Source organism: Pituophis catenifer, unplaced genomic scaffold (genome assembly GCF_029215685.1).
Source record: "Pituophis catenifer annectens isolate HBS135680 unplaced genomic scaffold, rPitCat1.0.hap2 SCAF_4, whole genome shotgun sequence".
In the NCBI taxonomy this organism is placed as follows: Eukaryota; Metazoa; Chordata; class Lepidosauria; order Squamata; family Colubridae; genus Pituophis; species Pituophis catenifer.
Window position 1 is genome coordinate 24,749,028 of NW_027256884.1, and position 25,709 is coordinate 24,774,736.

General features: G+C 37.5%; 1 protein-coding gene across 1 annotated transcript in view; it reads right to left on the reverse strand.

The window, feature by feature from the left end:
* The window catches only part of UGGT2 (UDP-glucose glycoprotein glucosyltransferase 2), a 71,256-nt gene extending 46,420 nt beyond the window's left edge, over positions 1-24,836 (reverse strand). Inside the window, exons 1-10 of the mRNA XM_070943209.1 lie at positions 24,691-24,836; positions 19,991-20,073; positions 11,680-11,810; positions 9,986-10,098; positions 8,765-8,939; positions 7,677-7,773; positions 7,197-7,269; positions 5,238-5,338; positions 3,645-3,744; positions 2,615-2,675 (exon numbers count right to left, since the gene is read on the reverse strand). Coding sequence (XP_070799310.1) covers positions 2,615-2,675; positions 3,645-3,744; positions 5,238-5,338; positions 7,197-7,269; positions 7,677-7,773; positions 8,765-8,939; positions 9,986-10,098; positions 11,680-11,810; positions 19,991-20,073; positions 24,691-24,836 — 1,080 coding nt within the window. The remainder of the gene's footprint in view (positions 1-2,614; positions 2,676-3,644; positions 3,745-5,237; positions 5,339-7,196; positions 7,270-7,676; positions 7,774-8,764; positions 8,940-9,985; positions 10,099-11,679; positions 11,811-19,990; positions 20,074-24,690) is intronic.
* Positions 24,837-25,709: the final 873 nt, after the last annotated feature.

Genomic DNA, 25,709 nt, shown 5'->3' on the forward strand with positions numbered 1-25,709 from the left:
ATAGGCCAGTTCACTATGGCCAACATGCCACAGGACAACTCACTGCGGAACAATTCAATTATTATTTAAAATAATTAAAAAATATTATGTTTGTCATTCACATTTTATTTTGTCCTTCTTTTGGCATCCTTTCTTTAATTATTATATTCCACTATTTCTTCAATATTAATGTAACTCTTGTTCTGCAGGAAATTGTCCTGCACGAATTGGCCAGAGCAAGTTGTCACACGGTGAGTTGGCCGTGGTGAGTTGGTTGTATCAAGTTGTCCTAGACCCTTCTGGATGTATTTGGCTACAATTCCAAACTTTCAGAGACAGTCCATGTCTGGGGGATAGCAGTTTAGAAAGGCTGACTCTGCCCCCATTTTATCCCACCATAATTCAGTCTGAAGGAGGTCATTCCATCTTCCTCAACGGGAAGATCTGCCTGGACAAAATGATATCGTTTTACTTTCTGATTTGATATTAAATCAAATTTGTCTGATGGAGTATTATGAAATATTCTCAGTTCTGATTTTTTTTAAAAAAAATGCTTCAGTCTAAAGAACTGTATTTGTTATAGTAACAAGTAAGTAATTATGACAATTTCAATTCTTTATAAAGCTTCATGCAAATGATTTCATGCAAGTGAAAGATATAATTGCAATAAATAATTAGAAAATGGTAGCTGGGCTTTCACAATATATTCCATCCAGATTAAGTAATTCCATATTAACTATCAGCTTTTTTTTCTGTTATCAAGTTATATTATTCTCCAGCTAAGCTCCACTATAGTCTTGACTGTCTGTCGATAGTTGCGCTAGTTGGAAATAAGGACTAAACTAGAGTGTCTATGAAGATTCTCAGTCATCCAGGTCACACTTATTTCAAAAGTGTTATTTATTTTTGAAAAGGCAACTGGACTGATTTTTTTTATTGAGAAAAAGAAGACGTTTTGCTTCCCTATCCTGGAAGCTTCATCAGTTGTATTGGATGCTATGGCAGATGGAAGGACAATAGTTGTCAATAACATCCTTGATGCTATGGGAGATCTTTCCATCTCCCATAGCATCCAGTACAACTGATGCGGCTTCCAGGATAGGAAGCGAAAGATCTTCTTGAATGAATGACAGGGAAAAACCAAAATGGTGACCATATATTTTATTTCCTAAGCAAGCTTTTCTAAATCAAGTGCCCTTCAGATATATTGAATTATAAATCCCATCATCTCCACACGATGCTTGTTCTGGCTTCCAATAATGGTATGTTAGGAAATTTGGAGAATCCTAAATTGAAGAAGACTATCCAAAATATTGAGATCATAGATGAAAAGGAAATAGCTATCACAAATATCAGAATATTCTTGAAATCCATTCATAAAGAGACTACCTTCATGAGAGGTAGTGGTCAATGCCATTGAAACATATAGTACTAAAACAACAGAAAACTTAAAAGAACTATTTATTAGGACACTACACTTTTCACATCTTCAAAAAAGACCAATGCATAAATCCCTTGGTGGGAACAAAATGGTAAGTGCTAAACTCATTTATGTTCAACTTCAGAGGACAATTAAAGCTGTTCAGTCCAGAGCTAAAGCTCAACCCCTGAAGGCATTACTGGAACATTCATAATATGATTTTTAGCACTTTTTTTAGAGGGAACTGCAATTCTTCTTCACCTTGGCAAATAAAGATATACATTAATCTAGGGAGAAAGCCGAGATGAGAGATGAAATGATCAGTAATTAAATACCAAGCTTAATCATTTTCTAAAAAATAAACATGTTGAAATTCTTTCATTTTTTAAACTTTCATAGTAGCAAAATATCTCCAAGGATTTTTGTTTTCTTTTGTTCAATCATCTCCAATTTTCAGAGACTATCTGGACACGTCCCTGCATATATATATAATTTTTTTTTTGGCAAGATTTTTCAGAAGTAGTTTGCCATTGCCTCCTTTCTAAGACTGTGAGAAAGTGATTGGCCCAAGGTTACTGTTGTGGCCTGTCAGCCGCCAGCCCCTTCAGAAGCTGAATCAGAGGAGGTGGTGGTGTGGAGTCAGGGCCAGCATCAAGGCAACCTGAGAGCTCCGAGGGGGAAGAGGGAATGGAGCTATCAGAGATAGAGACAGAGGCAGAGTCTGGGCCATCCATCAGCCCTCAGATGGAGAGTCAACAGCCCGAGGAGGTGGCTGTTGAGGAAGAGGAGGAAAGCTGGGTCCAGTGCCTAACATGTGGATGCGCAGAAGGCAGAGGAGAGGAGAGCAGTGGAAATCTATCGGACGATCCTTGGTATGGAAGAGCCCCACCCTAGCTCTGGGGATAAAAGGCAGAGGGTGGAGACGAATAGGTGTGGCAGACATCTCCCTGACAGACAGACTTGTCCGCCTGCTGTGAGAAAGCTGCTGGCGCGCCTAATAAAGGAATCATTGATTTAACTACAGAGGGTTTGTCATGTTTGGGAGCCGGGTCAGAACAGTTACCTAGCTGATTCTAGGCTAAGTTCTAGGACTAGAACTTACCATCTCCCAGTTTCTATCCTGATGCCTAAACCATTGCACCAAACTGACTCTCATCTCCAAGTAGTAGACAGTAAATTCTTTCATTTCATATTTTAAAAAGAACAAGTACAAACCTTTTGATTTTCTTCTATTTCTTTTCTCATTTGCTGGTTTACTAGCACTCTAGTCAAGGATCTGGAGGAAAAAAATGTGAAAAAATTACTAAGTGCAGTAATTGTTCTGTGTTTAAATATTTATTCATCAATAAAGTACATCACAGCTCAGTGTGGATGTTAACACTAAACTATTATTATAGAACTACATGGCTAAAACTTGATCCACCAAGGGCTCATGTGCGCCTTTGCTCCTCTATACACTGCCCCATGAGAGTAGAAATATCAAGTTCCTACTTAAATTTAATGGCAATTTGCTACCATATTAGACCATTTTAGATTATTCAGAATAACCCCACATATATTCTTGTGCATAAATGGTAGTTGGTTAAAATTTTGCAACTTCATTTGATATACAGTTTAATTTTATCAATTTTCATTCAAGCTTTTAAAGAGGGTATAACAAAACACATTATCCTCAGGCAAATTACAAATATTGCATTTTTCGGAGTATAAGATGCACCTTTTTCCCCCCTAAAAGGGGGTGAAAATTTAGGTGCATCTTATACACCGAACGTAGCCCCGCCCGCCCACTGGCCCCCACCCTTTGGCCTCTGCCTCCCAGCAGTTACCTCCTTGCAGCAAGCAGCAAGAAGAAACAGCTTGTTTTAGCTTCAGCACAGCCTAATTAGCACAAGTTGATTGGATCGGCCTCCCGACTCTCAGCTGTTTTGCTCTCAGCTGTTTTGCCTGGGCCTCTGCTGCTTGCTGCAAGGAGGTAAATTGCTGGAGCAGATTTTTTTTTTCTTGTGCTAATCAAGCTATGCTGAAAACGAAAATGAAAGTAAAGCAAGCTGTTTGCTGTTTGATGCAAAGAGGCAAAATTGCTGGGAGGCAGAGGCAGATTTCTTTTTCTTGTTTTCCTCACCAAAAAAAGCAGGTGCATCTTATAGTCCAGTGCATCTTATACTCCGAAAAATACGGTAAATCACGATGATAAACAAGCACAAAATCCAATCATTCATATGACTATCACAGAAATAAATTGTACCTGGCTTTTACCGGGAAGTTCTGTGCGATGTCTTTCATTACTTTTAATGCATTGTAAACAGGGGCAGAGAGAATTTGAGAGGCTGCTTGCAAACTAATATCTGAAAGAGAATAAAGTGTTGCCAAAGAACCTCATATTACATTTGAAATTTTGTAAACAATACAGGTAGTCTTTGACTTATGAGCATTTGCCTTCAGAACAGGCCTTCAGAAGTTGTGGGGATTCCACTGGAGGTTTTTAAGAAGAGATTAGACAGCCATTTTTGTCCAGAATGGTATAGGGTCTCCTGCTTGAGCAGGGGGTTGGACTAGATGACCTCTAAGGTCCTTTCCAACTATTATTCTGTTATTCTAAAGACTAATGCGCAAAATTACAACAGCACTTTAAAAAGTAACTGGTGACTGGTCCTTGCATTTACAACCATTGCAATGTCCTGCCACCACATGGTCAAAATTTGGCAACTGACATGTTTTTACAATGGTTACAATGTCCTAGCATCACATTATCACCCTATGCGATCTTCCCAAGGCACTTCCAATAAGCAAAGCCAATAGGAAAAACCAGATCCATTTAATACGATTTGCTTAATGAATAAGACCTTTAAAAAAGGTCGTAAAATCAGGCAAAATTCACTGAATTGGCTAGCTTCATAAAATGTGTTAAACCCAATTATAAACTAAACAAACCCCAAAGAAAGCATATGAGGTTTTAGCATGTTTTGTGCATCCTAATCCACAGGTAAACAGATTATGATTTCTGAATCATAAAGATTATTACGGTTCTCTGTGTCAAATACAGTATCAAGTCATGTTCTGGGTTTACGCTAAACCATTTTTTTAAAAAAATGACAATGTAGGGTCTCACATAAACACTCAAATCATACTTTATTACACTCCGAAGTAGAACTCAGAAAGAAAATAAAAGCTCAAATTGGAAACATTGGTTCACTCTCTGTCCTAAATTACATGAAGTTTACTTTAAGATTAAGTTCAGATGAACTAAGACTAGTAAATCTTAGCTTTTTCAATAAAGACTGCTTCTATGTTTCCATTTTGCTAACCAATATATATAATAAAAGTTATGAGACATAATGACTAATAATTTAAAAAGGAGAAAGGTATCATATAACTGTCATGTAATTATGAAAAAGCCTAACTTTCTGCAAAATTCATAGTTTACTTCCCTCGTCATGTTGCAAATAAGCTTTTAAAGTAGCATTAGTTTTTTATTTTACAAAAATAATATTTCGTGGTCTATTTTCATGCTCTGTTAACAGCAACAGTAAACAAAAAAATTGCTGTAGGGATTTCAGGCACAGGAAATTTAAATCTTTTCTTTTTTTCAGTCCCCTTTGCACCAAAAAAAGTCCAGCTAAAGAGAAAAGCCAATCCTTCTTTACTTTTTGAAAAGTATTTATGTTTAGTATTTATGTTTTATACAGTAATGATATTTTAGTTCTATGCCTCCTGCAATTTTCTCGCTGACAAAAGAAACTTAACAAATAGCATTCAGACAAGGTTTCCAACTGTAATAAGGATTTATTACTGGCACATAGTATTTCACAAAGGTGAAAACCAGTATAATGAGCAATACCTTTCAGTTCCCACAATTTCAAAGGTTCTGTATTATCACTGCTTTCAATCAGGTATTTTTTCAACTCTTTCAGATTGTCTTTGAGATCAGGATGGTTCTCCCTGGTTTATAAAATATAAACAAAGTTAAAATTAAAGTGCATTTATACATAGGAGATTAGATTAGATTAGAGTGGAGTGGAGTGGAGTGGAGTCGAATAGAATAGAATAGAATAGAATAGAATAGAATAGAATAGAATAGAATAGAATAGAATAGAATAGAATAGAATAGAATAGAATAGAATAGAATAGAATAGAATAGAATAGAATTCTTTATTGGCCAAGTGTGATTGGACACACAAGGAATTTGTCTTCAGTGCATAAGCTCTCATTGGACATAAAAGCTATAAGTGATAAAACATGATCATAGTCATCATAAAATTACATTCATCATAAATTATAAAATACAACACTTAGTGATAGAATCAACATAAATCATACTAGGAAACTAAATAAAACAATATAAATCGTTAAGATACAAGCAACAATAGTCATAAGTAGAAAAAGAGATAGTAATAAGAAAGATGAGAAGAAGAATATTAATACTGTCTTACTAAATAGTTTGACAGTGTTGTGGAAATTAGTTGTTTAGTAGAGTGATGGTATGGGGGGGAAACTGTCCTTGTGTCTAGTTGTTCTGGTGTGCAGTGCCTATTACAAATAAAGAGTCATAGAGCTGGAAGGATCTCAAGGGTCATCAAATCCAACTTTCCTGATTGGTGCAATATTTGCTAAAGCATTTTGGACTGATGGCTATCCAGCCTTTGTCCAGCGAAGGGGAATATATCACTTCACAAGTCAGCCAGTATCACTGATTGGAAGCTCTTCCCATCAAGAAATTCCTCCTAATATCCATTTATATTAAGTCCATTTCCATGCCACGGTCTATTTCCATTACTTGTTCTGGTCCAGCCCTCTGGGACATGAGATAGCAAATCTATTCCTTCTTCTGCATGACAATTATTTAAATATTTATTCATGTTTTAAAACCCACCCAATTAAAAAGATTCTAGGCAGGTAAATAATTAAATGCAACAACAGACTAAATCAAAGTAATAAAAAAACAACAGTAATAATAAACCAAAAAGGATGTCAATAAAACTTGGCCTTTTGCTAAAATTAGGACAGTTCTTTAATATTGTTCCTTTTTCCCCAATATACAATACAAAGCATAAGTTGCAAATTAATAACTTCTTGAACTTAGATTTATACGATTAAAACTAAAAGTGATCCCTATGAAGCTATTCTATTATTGTTTTCCTTCGTATAAATCAAATGAGGCACTTGGAATGGTTTATTTGTAATGCATATTAGTAATCTCAAAGTCTAGCCATACAGGTAGTCATCAACTTACGACCACAATTGAGCCTAAAATTTCTGTTACCAAGTAAAGGTAAAGGTTCCCCTCGCACATATGTGATAGTTGTTCCTGACTCTAGGGAGCAGTGCTCATCTCCGTTTCAAAGCCAAGAGCCAGCGCTGTCTGAAGATATCTCCATGGTCATGTGGCCGGCATGACTAAACGCTAAAAGACGCAGGGAACGCTATTCCTTTCCCACTAAAGGTGGTCCCTATTTTTTCTACTTGCATTTTTTACGTGCTTTCAAACTGCTAGGACAAGTAACGGGAGCTCACCCCATTACGCAGCACTAGAGATTCGAACTGCTGAGCTGCCCACCTTTCAATCGACAAGCTCAGCATCTTAGCCACTGAGCCACCGCATCCCTGTTACCAAGTAAGAAACTGGTTAATTGAGTTTCGCCCCATTATACCACCTTTCTTGACAGAGTTGTTAAGTGATTGAGACATTTATAATATCATAAATTGATTTTTCAGTACAATTCTTTTAATCTTTGAAATATAATAAAGTCATTCATTTATTCAAATGTAAAATGAAGGATTGGGGTTGAAATCAACTTACGTTAATGTATCAAAGAGAAATCCTTGGACTTCACTATCCTTATTGTCTTCTTCCTCTGTTCTATTTCTTGTGGCTAAATATACATCAGACGAAAATATAACAACATATTCAGTTTGCAAATGATTGTTTTCCCTCCACAAAATGAGCAAAAAGAAATTATTGACAAGATCTCCATTAGAAAAGAAACAGAAGCCTATGATTGACATACATTCCAATTCACATGGCTTCCATCTACAAAAAATTACAAATGTACATTACTATATTGATTCTCAGTGCCGTAGCTACTTTTGCCATCTCCCCCAAAAAGAACTAAGAGCGTGTGTCTGGAAAACAAATACTAGATGAATTATTGCCCCATAACATATCTTCTATTATCTTCCATTATCAATGGGGCTATGCAAAAGTTTACTGCCTCAATAACCTGACACATATTTTGTCCTAATATTTTCCAGTTATACCACACAGGGAAGAAAAATGTACCTTCAGCTTGAGATTCATCCATTGCTTTGTACTCTGTACTCTTTATTGCAAGTTCCACACCATATCCAGACAAATACATCTTCTCAGTACTACGTTTCTGGATTAAGCATATATAGGTTTTTTTAAAAAAGTGTTATGAAATCATTGCTAAACAATTATTTCTTTCAGGGAAGAAATTGCGATGACACAAGTGCATGATCCATTCTTTTCATGATTTATACTAATCATGTCGCATTACACACACACACACACACACACACACACACACACACACAGAGAGAGAGAGAGAGAGAGAGAGAGAGAGAGAGAGAGAGAGAGAGAGAGAGAGAGAAATCCACTTATTATTATTTGCTGATACTGGGAAAACTGACAATATCATCAAAGATTTTCAGATTCTGGCCCTCTTGTGAAGTTCTGTTCATTTCAAAAAATATATTTTTATTCTGCCACCTGGTCAATGGGCTTCAGACCAGGTTATCTGAGGGAACATTTTCATCCAAGAATTTCTATCCATCTGATCAGATCCAACAGACTGGCTGATGGGATCTCCAGCACACCCAAAGAGTGCTGACAGGCAGGAACTACCGTAGAGGGGCTTTTTCTGCAGTAGGCACTGACTTAAGGAATATTCTTCCCTCAGAATTAGAATGGCCCCAACCCTGTTGACTTTTCACAAAGCTTTACAAATTTGACTATGTACTGGACCTGGACCTGGGGCTCATAATGTGTGAAAGGCCTGTTAATATTGGCTTTAGTATTAATTCATTAATCATCATGGCTGCTGCTTATACTTATTCATTTTGTGGATGTTTTTATTGTTTTAATGTATTTTAATTGATTTTAATTGCTTTAGTATTTTAGAATTGTAAACTGCCCAGAGTCACCTGGTTGAGCTAGCAGCTATAGAAAAGGAAGGAAGGAAGGAAGGAAGGAAGGAAGGAAGGAAGGAAGCTTCAGTGTCTTCTGTAGAACACAATTTGGGAATCTAAAGAAAGATTTAAATATTCAATGCTGCAACACAATGGAAACTTGAAAGAAATCATTTAATTCTAATGTTAGCTAACAATAACATTTCCACATATACCTACCTTGACAAAATGTCGTAGAATGTAAACAAATTCTCCCTTTTGTGCTTTTTCAGATAAGACATTGTGAAATGTGGCAAAATCTTTGGTACCCACTTCAGCATAAAGGATCACAACCACAGCAGGTTCCTTGAGTACAGGGAATTTATGATCTCCTTTGAAGAGATATGGTTTGGGCCTTGGATTAAGAAAAAAATTATGTTCAGCTCAGTATGAATTATATTTCAGTGAATGTGCCAAAAAGTGACAACTAGTAATCATGCAACTCTAAAAGTTATCTACACCAAAGTTAGTCTTGTGTTGATGGGGACTACCATATGATACTTGGATTATAACTAGTTGTAGAGTAGCATCAACAAAACAATGAAGCTATTTTTTTTATTGTGCAACATGAAGTCATTAGAGATTAATGAACAATATCAACTGTAGCTTGATTCATGCTTGGTTCAATGCTAGAGGAAGAATCCAATGCTACAGGAAGAATATTTATTCTTTTGAATAAAATGTGCCCCCTACCCAGGTTGCCTATTTTGCTGGATGAAGAATCATATTATTTTGGACACAAAAATAATATTGCTTCAGTGACCTGGATTTTACACTCTCTCCTTTCCATCTGATTTAAGCTATCATTGAGTGAAAAATACACATATAGTGAGAGGTTAGCAAGCTTACTAGCGCAGAGCCAGCCAAAGGCAGGAAAAGATATCTTACCAACTTTTGGAAAGAAAGTAGCCCAGAGGTGGGTTTCAGCAGATTCTGACCAGTTCTGGAGAACAGGTAGCGAAAATTTTGAATAGTTCGGAGAACCGATAGTAAAAATTCTGACTGGCTCCACCCCCATCTATTCTCTGCCTCCCAAGTCCCAGCTGATCAGGTTACCGCAAAATGGGGATTTTGCAGTAACCTTCCCCTGGATTAGAGAGGGAATGGTGATTTTACAGTATCCTTTCCCTGGAGTGGGGTGGGAATTGAGATTTTACAGTATCCTTCTCCTGCATGCCCACCAAGCTACACCCACAGAACCAGTAGTAAAAAATTTTGAAACCCACCACTGAAGTAGCCTGTTCTTGAAGAGTCAAGAAATAGTAGGACTTTGATTAAATCTCAGTGGGCATCATGAGTAATGCATATCACTGTGTTTAATGTTAATTATGCATGGGATAAGAAGCTTAAAAGGTATATATATATTTAAAATAATCATTCAGTATAGCTCACTATGCTCACCTTGATGCAGCTGTCATCAGAAGCTTCTTAATTTCATTAATCTTACAGGTGCTTTTCCCATGGATAACCACAAAGGCATTGCATCCTTTTGGGGGTGGCTCAAGAACTGCAATCTAATATTTCAACAATTACATTCAACGGTAATACACTCTCTCATTTCATATTACAAATAATGAAGCCTACTTTGATTAAAACAGTTCATCAACTGCTTGGTATCTCGTGTTTAAGTGCAAAGCACATGAGAGAAAATGTAATAAACATATTCAAAACCCAGGAAAGAAAAATGTATCAATTTTTCCAGACTCGGTTATCAACCATATCGCTAGCCGAGCAAAAGAACAATAGAGACATTTTAAACAAATGGTTCAACATGCTTCCATAATTGCAGGGCGCTTTAGAATGTAAAACTTTCAAAAGCTGTTTTTATGAATTACTGAAACATACTTGAGGCTGCTGCATTTCTATCCAGCTAATTATAAATATGACTTTCTTGAATGTCAGCATCTACCGACTAAAAGTTTTTTGAATGTTCACACAACAGAGTAAGAACAAACTTGAAATTTGGATCTTTAAAAGCAAATTGGTTAATTCTAAACAATAAATGATTTTTCGTCTGTGTAGCAGCTCAGGAAGCTTTCTTTTTTTCTGAAAAGATATAGTTTCCTACTCTAAAATCAAAGTGTTGAAATCCAAATTATTCAAAACTTGGAAACAAGGGAGCATTTTACAAGGGGAACAATGTCCCCGCCAATGGGACACTGGAAGTTGTAATTCAGCAGTTTCTGGAGTGACATCAGTGTCTATTCTTAGCTTTATAAGATACTCATACGATTCAACTGCACCCTCCCTCACTCCTCCATAATATATAAAATGAAAAAAAATTGCGTTCATACCATTTCCCCAAAAATAAGACATCCCCTAATAATAAGCCCAATTGGGCTTTTGAGTGCATGTGCTAAAATAACCCCCCCCAAAAGATAAGCCCTCCTCAAAAAATATTTAAATGCAAGCGCAGCCAGTCCCCGCCATTTCCTCTGGTTAGGGTTAGGGAGACAGAGCTGGAAATCAGGTAAGACAACAAAAGGAGCCCTGTCTTGCTCCATGCACCCCAAAATAATAAGACCTCCCCAAAAATAAGGTCAAGCGCTTATTTCGGGGTTCAGAAAAATATAAGACAGGGTTTTGTTTTTAGGGAAACACGGTAGTAATATAGGTTCTCCTGCATTATAGAGGCCAAGTGAAACTCCATTTCTCACAAACTCTGAATGAAGTCCTGGAGGAAAAGATAATTCAAAGGCCTGCTTCTTGGCCTATTTCCACTTAGGACTCCTCTTGGCTAAGGATTGGTGCTTACAAGGTAGATTAAGGGAACCATTAAAGCATGGCTGTCAAACTTGCGGACCGCAGGCCGGATGCATCATACGCTGGCCACGCCCACCCTGGTTTAGCGAAGGGGGGAAAGTCCTGATACGTCACGTGACACTGCCAGATAATGTGAGTTTGACACCTCTGCATTAAAGTCATCTAAACTGCACGGCATACATCTGCAAGAGAATTGCTTGCTGAGTGAAGCCAGCCAATAAAAGGAGCTAAACTTTTTAAAAGTTTCTATTTGAGATGGTTCATATGACATAACCTGAGAACTGTAACCATACACAGGTTCCTAGCATGAACAGCCAGCCAATTTTACACACCTGCTGAGACATCTGAATAGTTGGAGAAAATGCCCGCAAGGAAAGAGAAAATTTCAGAAGATTAATCTGCAAATTTGACAGGAACTGCCCAGCTTTCTTCAGGAGTAAGTCATAATAAGAATATTCTGAGACTGTATTAGAAAAGAAAAGAAATATAAGTGAAATATAAAGTATCTGGACAAAACAAACTTATTTTTTTTAATAGTTTTTATTCAACCTTTTTTTAATTTTAAAAGCACATTTCCATTTTTACAGCTTTCAACTATTGGTAACAATTCAAATTTCACAATTCCAATTTTTGGCCTATTATTTTATACATTATGTGCACTTTTATAAATATATAATATCTTTTACTATATTCTATTTTTGTTTTTCATTAACAACAATTTAATATATTCATCATATATGTAGTATATATATATATATATATATATATATATATATATATATAAATTGATAAGTTTTAAATTACGTGTCACTGCGTTATTTTATTTACCAGCTGAGCTCATTATTTCTGGACTGTCAGACTCTCCGTAGCTTTGCCAACTTCTTATCAGTAAGCTACGTGTTTCCGCATCCACCCACATTCCTTCACTTGCTCTTCACCCTTCTCTTTCCTTTTGTTCTCCTGCCAGCAAGGTCCGTCTTGGACCGGCAGGAGAATTACTTTCAAAAATGTAACAATTAACTTTTCTTAGTTAGTGAGGTGTTTTATTTTCTTTATAACAAATAAATGAGTTTTATTAGAAACCTTCCTCGCGTTTCTTTTAAGATTATTGACAACTTGGATTAAGCCACGACCCATCTCCTCTAAACCAGGGTAATTAGTCCCAGAGCCAAACATGGGATTAATAAATGCCCTGACAACTGGTAGCAGAGGATGGTTTCGATCCATCGACCATCGAAGTTGGCAAAGCTACGGAGAGTCTGACAGTCCAGAAATAATGAGCTCAGCTGGTAAATAAAATAACGCAGTGACATTCCCCTTCTTTGCCAGTTGAGCGAATATCAGTACATCATCAAATAAGGCACATCTTCTCACGCAGATACTCGTGTTGAGCTGCTGGAAGTGGTTTGTTGAGCATATCAGCAATTTGATCATGTGCAGATACATATTGCATTTTGACAAAACCTTTTTTCACTAAATGTTTTATGTTTTGATAACGGATGTCAATGTGTCTGGACCTAGAACCCGTAAAATGAGATTCAGAAATATAAACCACCGATTCATTGTCTTCCATCACTGTGATCGGTCGGATCGGGTGTGTCCAGATATCTGTGACTAAAGCATCAAACCAAGTTAGAGAATTACATGCATCTGAAACACAAGCATATTCAGCTTCAGTAGATGAACAAGAAACAAAATTCTGTTTACGTACTTGCCAATAAACAGGACATCCATTTAAGAACATCATATAACCTGAAGTACTTTTACGTGATTTCTTATCACTTGCCCAATCAGAATCTGCATAACAACATAATTCTGCATAATCAGTATGTGTTGGTTCTAACAATAACTTCAAATGTTTAGTGTATTTTAGGTATCTCAATAATTTCTTAATACATGTCCAATGAAACTGTTTTGCCTTACCTACGTGTCGTGATAAGAGATTAACACTAAGTGCAATGTCGGGTCTGGTCCAACTACTAATGTATAACAGTGACCCAATGACTGAACGATAAAGTGTTTGATCCTCGAACTCAGGACTTTCTTCTTGTGTCAAGTTGTGAAAATCTGTTTGCATGGGTGTCTTTGTTGTGTTAGCATCTTTCATGTTGCAATGATGCAAAATTTGTTCAATTTTATCTTCTTGTGAAAGACTAAACCCCTTCTGTGTTTTTTCAATCTGAACACCTAAATAAGTGCTAATGTGACCTAATGATTTCAATGTGAAGTATCTCTGCAAAGCTTTGGCGAAAATTTCACTCATTTGCTTATTTGGACCAATATAAACAATATCATCAACATAAACAAGAACTATCTCATATGCATTGTTAGATCTTTTTGTGAACACGCACTCATCAGTTTCGGACTTAATAAAGCCCATTGAATTTAGTTTGTCAGTAAGACATAAATACCACATTAAACCAGATTGTTTCAGACCATAGAGACTTTTGTTTAGGAACCAGGTATCCCCTTCTTGCTGTCGGAATCCTGGAGGACTTCTCACGTAGATCACAGTGATGGAAGACAATGAATTGGTGGTTTATATTTCTGAATCTCATTTTACGGGTTCTAGGTCCAGACACATTGACATCCGTTATCAAAACATAAAACATTTAGTGAAAAAAGGTTTTGTCAAAATGCAGTATGTATCTACACATGATCAAATTGCTGATATGCTCAACAAACCACTTCCAGCAGCTCAACACGAGTATCTGCGTGAGAAGATGTGCCTTATTTGATGATGTACTGATATTCGCTCAACTGGCAAAGAAGGGGAATGTCACTGCGTTATTTTATTTACCAGCTGAGCTCATTATTTCTGGACTGTCAGACTCTCCGTAGCTTTGCCAACTTCTTATCAGTAAGCTACGTGTTTCCGCATCCACCCACATTCCTTCACTTGCTCTTCACCCTTCTCTTTCCTTTTGTTCTCCTGCCAGCAAGGTCTGTCTTGGACCGGCTGGAGAATTACTTTCAAAAATGTAACAATTAACTTTTCTTAGTTAGTGAGGTGTTTTATTTTCTTTATAACAAATAAATGAGTTTTATTAGAAACCTTCCTCGCGTTTCTTTTAAGATTATTGACAACTTGGATTAAGCCACGACCCATCTCCTCTAAACCAGGGTAATTAGTCCCAGAGCCAAACATGGGATTAATAAATGCCCTGACATTACGGGCCAAATTTATTTAATTATTTTAAATCTATTTTTTAACTTAACTTATGTATAAATGCTTTTATTTTGGCTGTTCACCGCCCTGAGTCCGAAAGGAGAAGGGCGGTATAGAAGTTTGAATAATAAATAATAAATAAATAAATATATATATATATTTACATATTCCTTTTATCCTTTAACAAGTTTCATCATATTTATAAATCTATATAATTTTCAATTTCAATTTAACGTACTTTCTATATCATCTTTATGCATCAATTTTACATCTTGTTTCAAGCCATTGATACCATATTCCAACTTTTGTAATACTCTGATTCCTCTCTATCTTTAAGCTCCATGGTTAATTTATCCATTTCTGTGCAATTGAGGACTTTTTTTTAATTATCATTGTGTATGATGGCATGTTTTCTTGTTTCCGATTCTGGGCAAACATTTCTTCAAGACTTCATGGACCACCTGCGACAACATCATGTTCCCCCAGCGGTATGCAGACCTATGGTTGAGAACCACTGCAGTAGAGCATTACAACCAGAAATTTGAATGGTCCTCTGTTAAAGATGTTAAAGATATCCTAGTGTAGGGGTGTCAAATTCGATTTCATTGAGGGCTGCATCAGGATTGTTTGACCGGGGGGGGGGCAGAGTGGGTGTGGCCAGGGTGAGTGTGCCAGCTTGACGTCACTCATGTTGGGAGCGCCTGTGGTGGCCCAAAGGCTCCCAAGCTCCATTTTCAGCTGCAACAGCCTTCTGCAACCCACTGCCAGTGAAAATGGAACTCAAGAGGGCTGCCCGCAGCCCTCCCGAGCTCCATTTTCACTAGCAGAGGCACCGCAGGCCAGTCCTTTACTGTTTCCAGATCTGGCCTCCGGGCCTTGAGTTTGACACCTCTAGATAAAATATGTTACAACTAGAATATTAGTGGGAAATTTTTGTAATGGACTTGGCAAGAACAAAGATAGAAGAGATAATAGAAAAGAAGTTTTTGGAGATAACACCAAGATGTCACATGGAAGAAATGAATGATGTACTAAATGTTTGTTTGTGTAAAAAAAAATAAAAAACTTATAAAAAATAAAAAAAAATTTAAAAAAAGAGTTTGACACCTCTGACTTAGCGGATCTGCACAGAACAGAAAGCTAGGCTTTTCTAACTCTATGTTTTTATGTGATTGAGCCCAAGACAGATACAAAATCCCTTTGTATAACTTCAACAATGGCTTTTATTGTTTTCATCATTTTTCTGTTTGTCTGGTTCTCCAAAATATTTCAACAAACTGTTGACATTTTAGGTAACCGTAATCCTCTCACAGATTGAGCAGATTAGAAGTAGCAAAATAAATTATCAAATAAAAAAAAAACTATAATGTGGAGGAAGAGACAACATGAAGGCACCCATGTAAAAGTGAAAACCCACAAGGTGGAATGCATGGCAGGATAAACTGAAGGAAACAAAATAGGAATTTTGTTTCCACAAAATGATTATGGACATGATTCTCTTTTCACAAATAGCAATTACAATTCCAAACCTAACTGAACACCTGGGCAGGTCCTGAAGGACTAACAATTAAAATGAAAACATCGAGCTCACAACAATTGAAACATTAAATTACTGTTGCTTTAGTGAATAAAACATTTTGAATATGATACAATTTGACATGAGGATGGGAGAATATTTAGTCAGGACACACTTTATATCTAAAGTTCACCCACTATATCTTGGTTGTTCTTTCTTTGACTTCACATACTGAAAAAATGTAGAGTACTAGGAAACGGAAGGAGCTGGGAGGAAATTTAGTTTCTTGCCTACCAACTTTAGATAAGTGTGATATAAATCTCCCTTGAGTCAGTGAACATGCTCATGTAGTTTTTTGGCAATAATACAGAAGTGGTTGTATTACTTTCTTCCTTTCTTGAGTACCCAACCTAGCCTACAGCCCTTAGCACTTCCTGATATTCTCCCATCCCATTATTAATTGTGTCTGGCTTTGCTTAAGTTTTTTCAATATCACCCAAGATCAGTGTGGGTTTGCTACCTGCTGTGACTCCCAATATGTAATCTGTTCTAATCCAATTAATACCAGAAAGATTCCATTGGATTTAGAAATGGTTATAAGTGGAGAACATGTGCTGAGCATTTCCATTATACTGTCTCTGGGAGCTGACAATTTGTTACAGGTTGGCCAAATATGATTTTGAATCGTAACAACTGAGATTAAAAAAAAAATTTACAGCTTTATTAAAGGAAATAAATTTTCCCTAACATTCAAGCAAATCCATAATTATATGAATCAATAGATAATTAGAAGCATAATCTGATCACAGTCAGCATGATTAAAAGAGCCTGCAACACTCTGAATATTCAATCATAATTCTCACTTTTGATTCTCATAGCAAAACTATTTTTTTTGCCTCTAAAGACAGAGTTTTTTTAAAAAAAATCACTTTTATATTAACAACTTTTCAACCATCAAGAAATCTGACTAATCGAATCCCAGTATCCGGGATTCACTAAATACAAAACACAGCAAGGCAAATCTGTCACAGATACAATCACAACTTGTTCTTAAACTTTGAATAATAAAGTATATTCAACAAAACCTAGTCAGTTCTGGCATTCAAGGCACAGCAAAATAGTTTGGTTAAAGAGGTTCATATAGCTCAAGAGAGGAAGGATCTAAAGAAAGAAACAATTGGCCAGCAATCAGAGATAAGAAGTGACAGGAACAGCAGATAACTAGTGAAAAAATTACAGGGGACAAAAGGCCATCTGAATGCTATACAAAGAGAGTGGGAATAACTCCCTTGGAATTTAAGAAATAAACATGACAACCCCTAAAATAAGTATAAAAATATGGTATGAATGATTTAGAAAAAAAAGTTCACTCACTCATTCATTCATTCATTCATTCATTCATTCATTCATTCATATACTCCCAAGATTCTGAAAGTTTAAAAAATTTAGATGCCATAAAACCAAGATCAATAAAAATTAGAAAAACCAGAAGCTTAGCTTCACCAGCAAAAATCAATACATACATATACAAAACAAAGGCCTACCTGAACAAAATAATCTCTACTGCTTTGTAGAAACCGTATAATGATTTACTTAGGCAAGCCTCCAGAGGCATGGTTTGGCACAATACCGTCTATGTTATGTTTGTATAATGTTCTACATGTTGTTTTGTTCACTGATAGAGAATTTGAGAGCAATTTACAACTTATTCTTTTCCTAAGGAAATATAGAGGATGGATACAATCATTTCCTAATGGTAGTCACAGCAATTGTTGCTACTCACAGAAATAAATGTACAGGCATATATGTCCCAATTCACACTGAGGTTCATCCTTTGCAAGGGAAAAATAAACACTGTTATTTGCCACTCTTACATCCACCAAATAAACTCGTTCATGCATTTATTTAGCAGATCTATACTACAAATGTGCCTAAGTATGATATACTGGTTAATGTTTTAAATGGGAAATGATGAAGCCCTCATGCTCCCCTCTCCCTCAACTATAGAAGTTAAGTGGGTAACTTTGGGCTAGTCCTTCTCCAATTTTCAAACAGAAGCAATGTCAAGTGTCCCAACTTCGTCAGTTAGAAAAGAAAGACTCTCAAATCCACTGTTAACAAAAATATACTTACTAAAGCTTAAAGTTTAAGAGTGGCAAAGCAGGAACTGAAGTTTCACACCCAAAGCATCCTGTTAACTTTTCGCTTCTCCTTACCATTCCCCTAGTTATCTTACAGTAAATTATCCAATTACATTCAGACAAATTGTTTTGGTAACAGTCCCTGGCTTAGTGGGCTGGATGGCGTCACATTCCATTCGATGACCTTGGAATGGCCAGAAGCTCCCACGGGACTCACAAAGAGTAGTTTCAATTGCCCTCATCCCAGCCTCCCCACTACCTCCCCACAATTCCCTCATCCCATGGCAGGCTGGCACTGGTGAAGCATGGCTGTTGCAGCAGGATGGCAGTCCCCACAGGCATCGGTACAGAGATAAAATTCATTTTCAACCGATGTTTTGAAATGTTTCCTTTCTATACAGTCTTTGGATTGGCAAAAAATTAAAATGAAACTAGAAAAAAGAAGCAGTGTTCTCATGTTGCCTCGGAATTCTTCCTGTACTTATAGAAGTTTTCTATAACTGAGGAACATTTATTTTCAATCATACTTACTTTAATTTAGTTTTGTTCTTTGTAAAAAAAATATATATGTCTTTTAACATTTGAGTTAGATAATAAAGGCCTTAATTTTACAAGTCCTAGTATTATACCACCTGTTAAAATAGAATAAGCCACTTAAATTCTTGTTCAATGCAGGGCAACTCACTTCAACATTCTCCTTTAATGACTCTGTGCCCCATGGATCTGTCCCAATACACATTACATGCTTTGGGGTTGCTCTACATGTAAAAACCATATATATCATAATCACTAAAGATGGGTGCTGGGTTTTGTAAAATGACTGGGGCAGCTTTTATCAATGTTGTATCCTTGAGGTACATTGGAACTACATTGGTCTTCATTCCTATCCTGTAGTCCAAATAACTGGAGAAGCCTGTGCTAGGGATTATCATCAGATTAAAAGGGATATCCTTTCCAGATTTCCAGTGGAGGCATGGCAAACTAAACACATCTCAGTATAGAGAGGACATGACAACTGCAGCAAGGACCAAAGAACTGGTGAACAGATCACTTATTTGAAACCTTTCTAGACAAGGGAGATCACACACATAGACTCTGGATCATGGTTGCTTCTTATGAAGAGACCATAGGATAGAGTTCCCCTGTGGCTTTGAGTACCAGGAAACAAAGTAGTAGTAGTAGTAGTAGTAGTAGTAGTAGTAGTAGTAGTAGCAGCAGCAGTAGTACTTTATTGTCATTGCACCTTGTACAACGAAATTAAATGCCATCTTCAATATACATTATACATAAAACAAAAACACACACACACGACCCCTACCCTGCACCCTGTTTTGGGCCTAGCATGCCTCCCTGAAGCCTCCAGAGGCTGGAAACAGCCTGTTTCCGGACTTCGGTAGGCCCATTTTTCACCCTCCCAGAGCCTCCGCATAAACCCTGTACTTACCTGGCATCCAAAACGGGCCATGTGGAGACTCCTGGGAGGGGAGTGGCAGCATGGGCATGCATGCACGTCTCTCGCATGCACGGGAGACCCAAAAATCAGCTGGCAGATGGGACACACACGCACATGCGCGGTGAAGCTGATCTAGGGCGATGGCTCACGTGTCCGCAGAAATGGCTCCGTGTGCCACCTGTGGCACGCATGCCAAAGGTTCGCCATCACGGGTATAGATGCTGCTGCTTGTGCAGAGAGTTGGACTATATGACCTCCAGGGTTCCTTCCAACTCTGTTATTCTATGTTCTATGTTCCATATTGAAATACAGCTTTAAATTATATAGCCATTCATTTAAAGATTTGACAATCTATATTGCTTACCTCCTTTTTGATATATTGTTAGTTCTTTCACCGTTTCCAAAAACTGCCAGAATTTCTCATTGCTTTCTTCTGCAATGAATTCACTGTTAAAATATATATTTAAAAAATTAATATAGCTCATAACAGATACATTTTTAAAAAATTAAATATTTATAAAAATGTACAGTAGTCCTTGACATATGACAGATCACTTAACAACTGTGTGAAGTTACGACAGATCTCCCCCCTCCAAAAAGGTACTTGGTACTACCTGGTTCCGAAGTTCTGACAGCTGCCTCTCTCCTGCAGTCATGTGACCGTATTTTGGACACTTGGCTATCTGCTCACATTTATGGCCATTTGCCATGGCCGCATGATTGCAATTTACTACTTTTTTTTGTCAAAAACTGGCTTTTACTTCAGTTTTCTGCAAAAATGCTTCATATCAAACAATGCGGCATTCATTTAACAATTAACAATTACCACAAAAAAGTTACAAAATCTGATCCGATCACATGAGGATCATTTTACGACCGTCATAACGTATCATTGTAATGGGCAGGTTCTATTATGGTTGTATGTTGGTGATTCTACATAATCTACCACTGGTTTTGAAAGAAAAAATAAAATGTTTATTTTGTAAGTCAAAATACCTCATTAAATTTTCAAAATTCGAAATACCTTACAACTATACAGCTTTGTTTAGAATGGTTTCTATACTACAGGCTAATAATTCAAGTCAAAGAGCTGAAAAAATATATATGTAACTGTACTGTACTGAAGTCAAAAGAATTTAAAGCAAATAGATCAATGATTCTATAAAATGCATCTTGATAGTTTTCAGTAATTTCAATTCTACTTGAAATTAATAGCTATGTGACAAAATATGCTTAGGATTGTTCTGCGAAGACCTCTATTAGAGTCTTTATAGAGGTGAAATTACTGAGTCTAATAATATACACCCTCATAAAAATAATTCAGAATCATAACATTCAGTTGGCCGAGAACCCACTAGACAAGTAATATAAACTGGATTGATGAATACCACAATATGAGAAGTATGTAATTTCTACATTCTTTCACACATACAATATTCATAACATTTGAGACGACTGAATATAGACTGCTAACAGAGACTTGGAATCAAACTCCGCACATTTTACATATACGGAGATTTCATTGGATGTTAATTGGATAAAATCCACAAGATAACATTTTAATTCACAAAATAATTCTTTTTTCTGCCTCTAATATCTATTTCTATCTTTCACTGTTCAATGTATATTAAGAGTATAAACATCTTTGCACAGAATTAATTGGCTCACACATAGCCATAACGCGAATCGTTTGACTTTGACTCAGCATGTTGTATGAATTTGGCTAATTGTAATTTATTCATTATACCTTGAATAATAAATAACTGATGAATGCGATTTGTATATCTAGCCAACAATTACTCATACTAACTCAATATGTCTCCATATTACACTATTTATTTCAGTGTTTAACTTATTCTGTATCCAATCCAAAGTGGATGGGGACCTGTACTCTTTCAAATATGGCTGAATTATAGTCTTTTGCATCAATCATAATTGTCTATATTAGCTGAGCTGATAAAAGCTCAGCTCATTTCTTCTGTTTATCCTACATCAATAGCACAAACTCCAAAATTAAGTGATCAACTGGATTTTTATGATTTATTTTATTGAAAATATAGCAATTTACGCATTATTAACAGAAACAAACTTTTTAACCAACGTCGAACTTGTTAAAAGAATCTCAGAGGACAGCTAGCTGACTTGTTTATTTCTAAGACATAGCTTGCATCTATTTTGAGGGCAGTGGAAGGAACAACAAGCTGCCAAACTGTACACCACTGATTGCTAGCCAATACATCATCTGAGCACTAGAGAATATTTCTCAACTATACAGTATCAAGTATTTTTTCACTCTTCATGGCAGGAGTAGGATTACTTTACACATGGTTGAATGCATAAACATTTGTGTGCATACCCATATTTATGTAAAGTAGCAAAAGGCAACATCATGTAAAGAACCAACATCAAAGCACCAACTTTTGATATATATGTCTTGAAAAATGAAGAGTTTTTTCCTAGCATTCTGTTACCTTATAATGCCTTCCACGTGTGTGTTATAGTGTAATTTCTATCAACATATCTGTTCATTATACTGGCTAAGAATTCTGGGAGTTCATCATATCCAGAGAACATTACTGGAAAAGAAGTCCTAAGATATTGGAATCAGATTCATAGGATAAGATATCTACAGCAACGGGAGGGGGGGAGGTTTCATTAAAAATGGTGAAACATGCATTACTATATCATGACACAAGCTCTGTGGAGTATGTACTTGTATGTACAATATAGGCACATTTGGGTTATATTGTTCCATTACATGTTTCATTATTTGCCTGTTTTCTCAGTAGATATCATGTCCCAGGATCATTTGAATTCCACAAATATTAACAATTTTTCCCCCATTACAGGACCTGTTACAACAACACCCACTCACCACTTTACTGTCTCTTTCTTTTGGAAATAGCAAAATGGAAATTAAAATGAGCATACTGAATGAAGGTTGAAAATAGAAAAACTAATTAGTCATAGTATTTAATTAGCAGCTTGCAACTTCAAACCTCTTATTTTGAAATAATCTTCCTAAAATTTCAGGGATATATCCTGGAATAGGTCCCCAAAATAGGCATACAATGCAACAAATAAAGACAATACAACAGGTATATCTGCTGACAAACAATCCATTGTATTTATTTGGTTTTTTATTCCACCTTCTCCTTCAAATAGCTCAAGAATGATCTTATAAGAGACCTGCTGAAATAGGTTGGAATGAAAGTATTTTAGCTCCAAGCATCCAATAAATTTCCATCATCAAATGTAATCCAAAGTCAGATCTTAACACACTCTTTCCTTGCTTGCTCAATTTCATGTTTTGTTAGGATAGTTGCAGAAGGTATTCTATTCATGTTGTGTACCGGTAATCACTGCTAGATTTGGGCAAGGGAGCCGCATTCGCGTTTCTACTGTAATTATGGGATCATTGTATAATTTCTGTCAGTCTCTCTCAGCCTGACCTAACTCATGAGGTCGCTGCAGAGATAGGCTAGGAGGAGACCCATGGAGGGAAACAAATTGGTGATCACATGTTTGATGTCTTTGCCTACATGATGTGAATAATATTCCATATGTCCCTTGTGTCATGATGCAACTGATGAAAACTATCCAGTTTGCATGATGTCATTGTATCTTGTGTGTGGTTACTAAATAATGTAAGTGTTCTTGACCTCTCCAGGCAAAGGTGGTCTTTGACTTACAACCACAATTAAGCCCCAAATTTCCATTACTAAGCAAGACAGTCATTAAGTGAGTTTCATCTCATTTTTCATCTCACTCTTTCTTGCCACCGTTGTTAGGCGAATTGCTGCAATTGTTAATTTAGGTTGTTAAGTGAGTCCGCCTTCCCCAATGGTAATCAGATGGTAATCAGATGACGCCGGGGGACCCTGCAACCGGCATAAATACATGCCAGTTGCCAACCGTCCAAATCCTGATCACATGATCACAGAGATACCGCAAAGGGAGGTATGGAATAGGAATAGGAATAGGAATAGGAATAGGAATAGGAATAGGAATAGGAATAGGAATAGGAATAGGAATAGGAATAGGAATAGGAATAGGAATAGGCAGTGGTGGGATTCAGCCAGTTCGCTCCACTTCGGGAGAACCGGTTCTTAACCTTCTGAGCAGTTTGGTGAACTGGTTGTTGGAAGAAATCATTAGGGCAGAGAACCGGTTGTTAAATTTTTGAGTGTATTGTGAGCCGCCCTGGGTCTTTGGAGAGGGGCAGCATATAAATTGAATAAATAAAATAAATAAATAAATAAATAAAATAAATTATTTGAATCCCACCACTGGGAATAGGAATAGGAATAGGAATAGGAATAGGAATAGGAATAGGAATAGGAATAGGAATAGAGTGGAGTGGAGTGGAGTGGAGTGGAGTGGAGTGGAGTGGAGTGGAGTGGAGTGGAGTGGAGTGGAATGGAATGGAATGGAATGGAATAGAATAGAATAGAATAGAATAGAATAGAATAGAATAGAATAGAATAGAATAGAATAGAATTCTTTATTGGCCAAGTGTGATCGCACACACAGGGAATTTGTCTTCGGTGCATAAGCTCTCAGTGTACATAAAAGATATAAGTGATAAATCATGATCATAGTCATCATAAATACATTCATCATGAATCATAAGCTACAACACTTAGTGACAGTCAATAGGATACTAAATAAGCAATCCACATGAAAAAAACGGCCTTAAGTCACTTTTTCCAGTGTCACTGTCACTGTAAACGGTTGTAAGTCGAAGAGCCCCGGTAATTGCAACCATAAATATCCTGCATCTCAGCTTTTGAGGTCTACAAGCTTCTTTCATCCATTCACACACAAGGCGCTCAGCACCAACACAGCTGGGAGGCCGTTTCCTAGAGAAGGTTGTGCAACGGTTTTCACACGCTTGCTGGACCAACTCTTTTTTCTACCAATTTGGGGAAGAGGCTAGAGCGCCCGGGGGGGGCGGGGGGGGGCACCCGACCTGATGCCCACCCACCGCGGAGGAAGCTTTTCTCGGGAAGAGCACTCAGCATTTCTGGCACTGACCCGTCTCCACGCACCCAACGCACCCACCTGGCCTCCAGAAGCAGCGGGGTCGCCGGCCACTTGGCCGCCAGCCGGGCAGTCACCGCCTTGCGCGGGGCGCTTTCTGCGCCTCGCCGCCCTGCACTAAGGAAGAGCATCCCGGTCACAAAAAGCGGCACCAGTCCGGCCACCATCCCGTCGTGTTTTTTTGCCTTTGCCCAAAAAAAAAAAAAAAAAAAAAGTGGGGGGGAGGAATCGCCCGAAGTGGCTGCCACGCAAAGCTTCAGCCCCGCTATGTCTCTCTCTCTCTCGCTCGCTCGCTCTCTCTCGCCAGCCAATCCCTTTTGCTCATTCCCGGCTTTCCCGCCTCCTTCGGCCCAGCCTTCGGGTCTCGCGGTTCCCATTGGAACTTTGCCTTGGACCAATCGGCGACGAACGCAACAGCGGCGGCCCGGGGAGTTCGCCAGAGACTGAAGGTAGCGCGCGAGGAGGGGAGGGGCCTAAGGAGCAAGCAGGGGCGGGGGAGAGGGCGCGGAAGGGGGCGGTCCTACCGGGACTTACGCTTCGGAATGGGGGGGGGGGGGCGCGCTTTAGGGCAGGAGATTTGCTTGCGATTTGGAAGTTGCGTGTAGAGGTTGACTTGATATTTCCTGTTCTTCCCCTCCCTCCTTTGCGTGTGTCCTTTTTTTTTTTTTCTCAGACTCTCAGTAAATTTTTTTTTTAATTTGATTTATATGCCACCCTTCTCCGGAGACTCAGGGCGGCTTACAATGCGTTAAGCAATAGCCTTCATACTTTTGTATATTTTTACAAAGTCAGTTTATTGCCCCCACAAACTGGGTCCTCATTTTACCTACCTTAGAAAGGATGGAAGGCTGAGTCAACCTTCAGCCTGGCGAGATTCGAACTTACTAATTGCAGACAGCTGGAGTTAAATTACAATGCATTTGTCTGCTGAGCTATCCAGGCTCCTAAGCACCTTGTCCCAAAGGTGCTTTTTCAGCAGGCAACTGGACTTTCTTGTTTTTTCTTTGAAGACGTTTTGCTTCTTATCCAAGAAGCTTCTT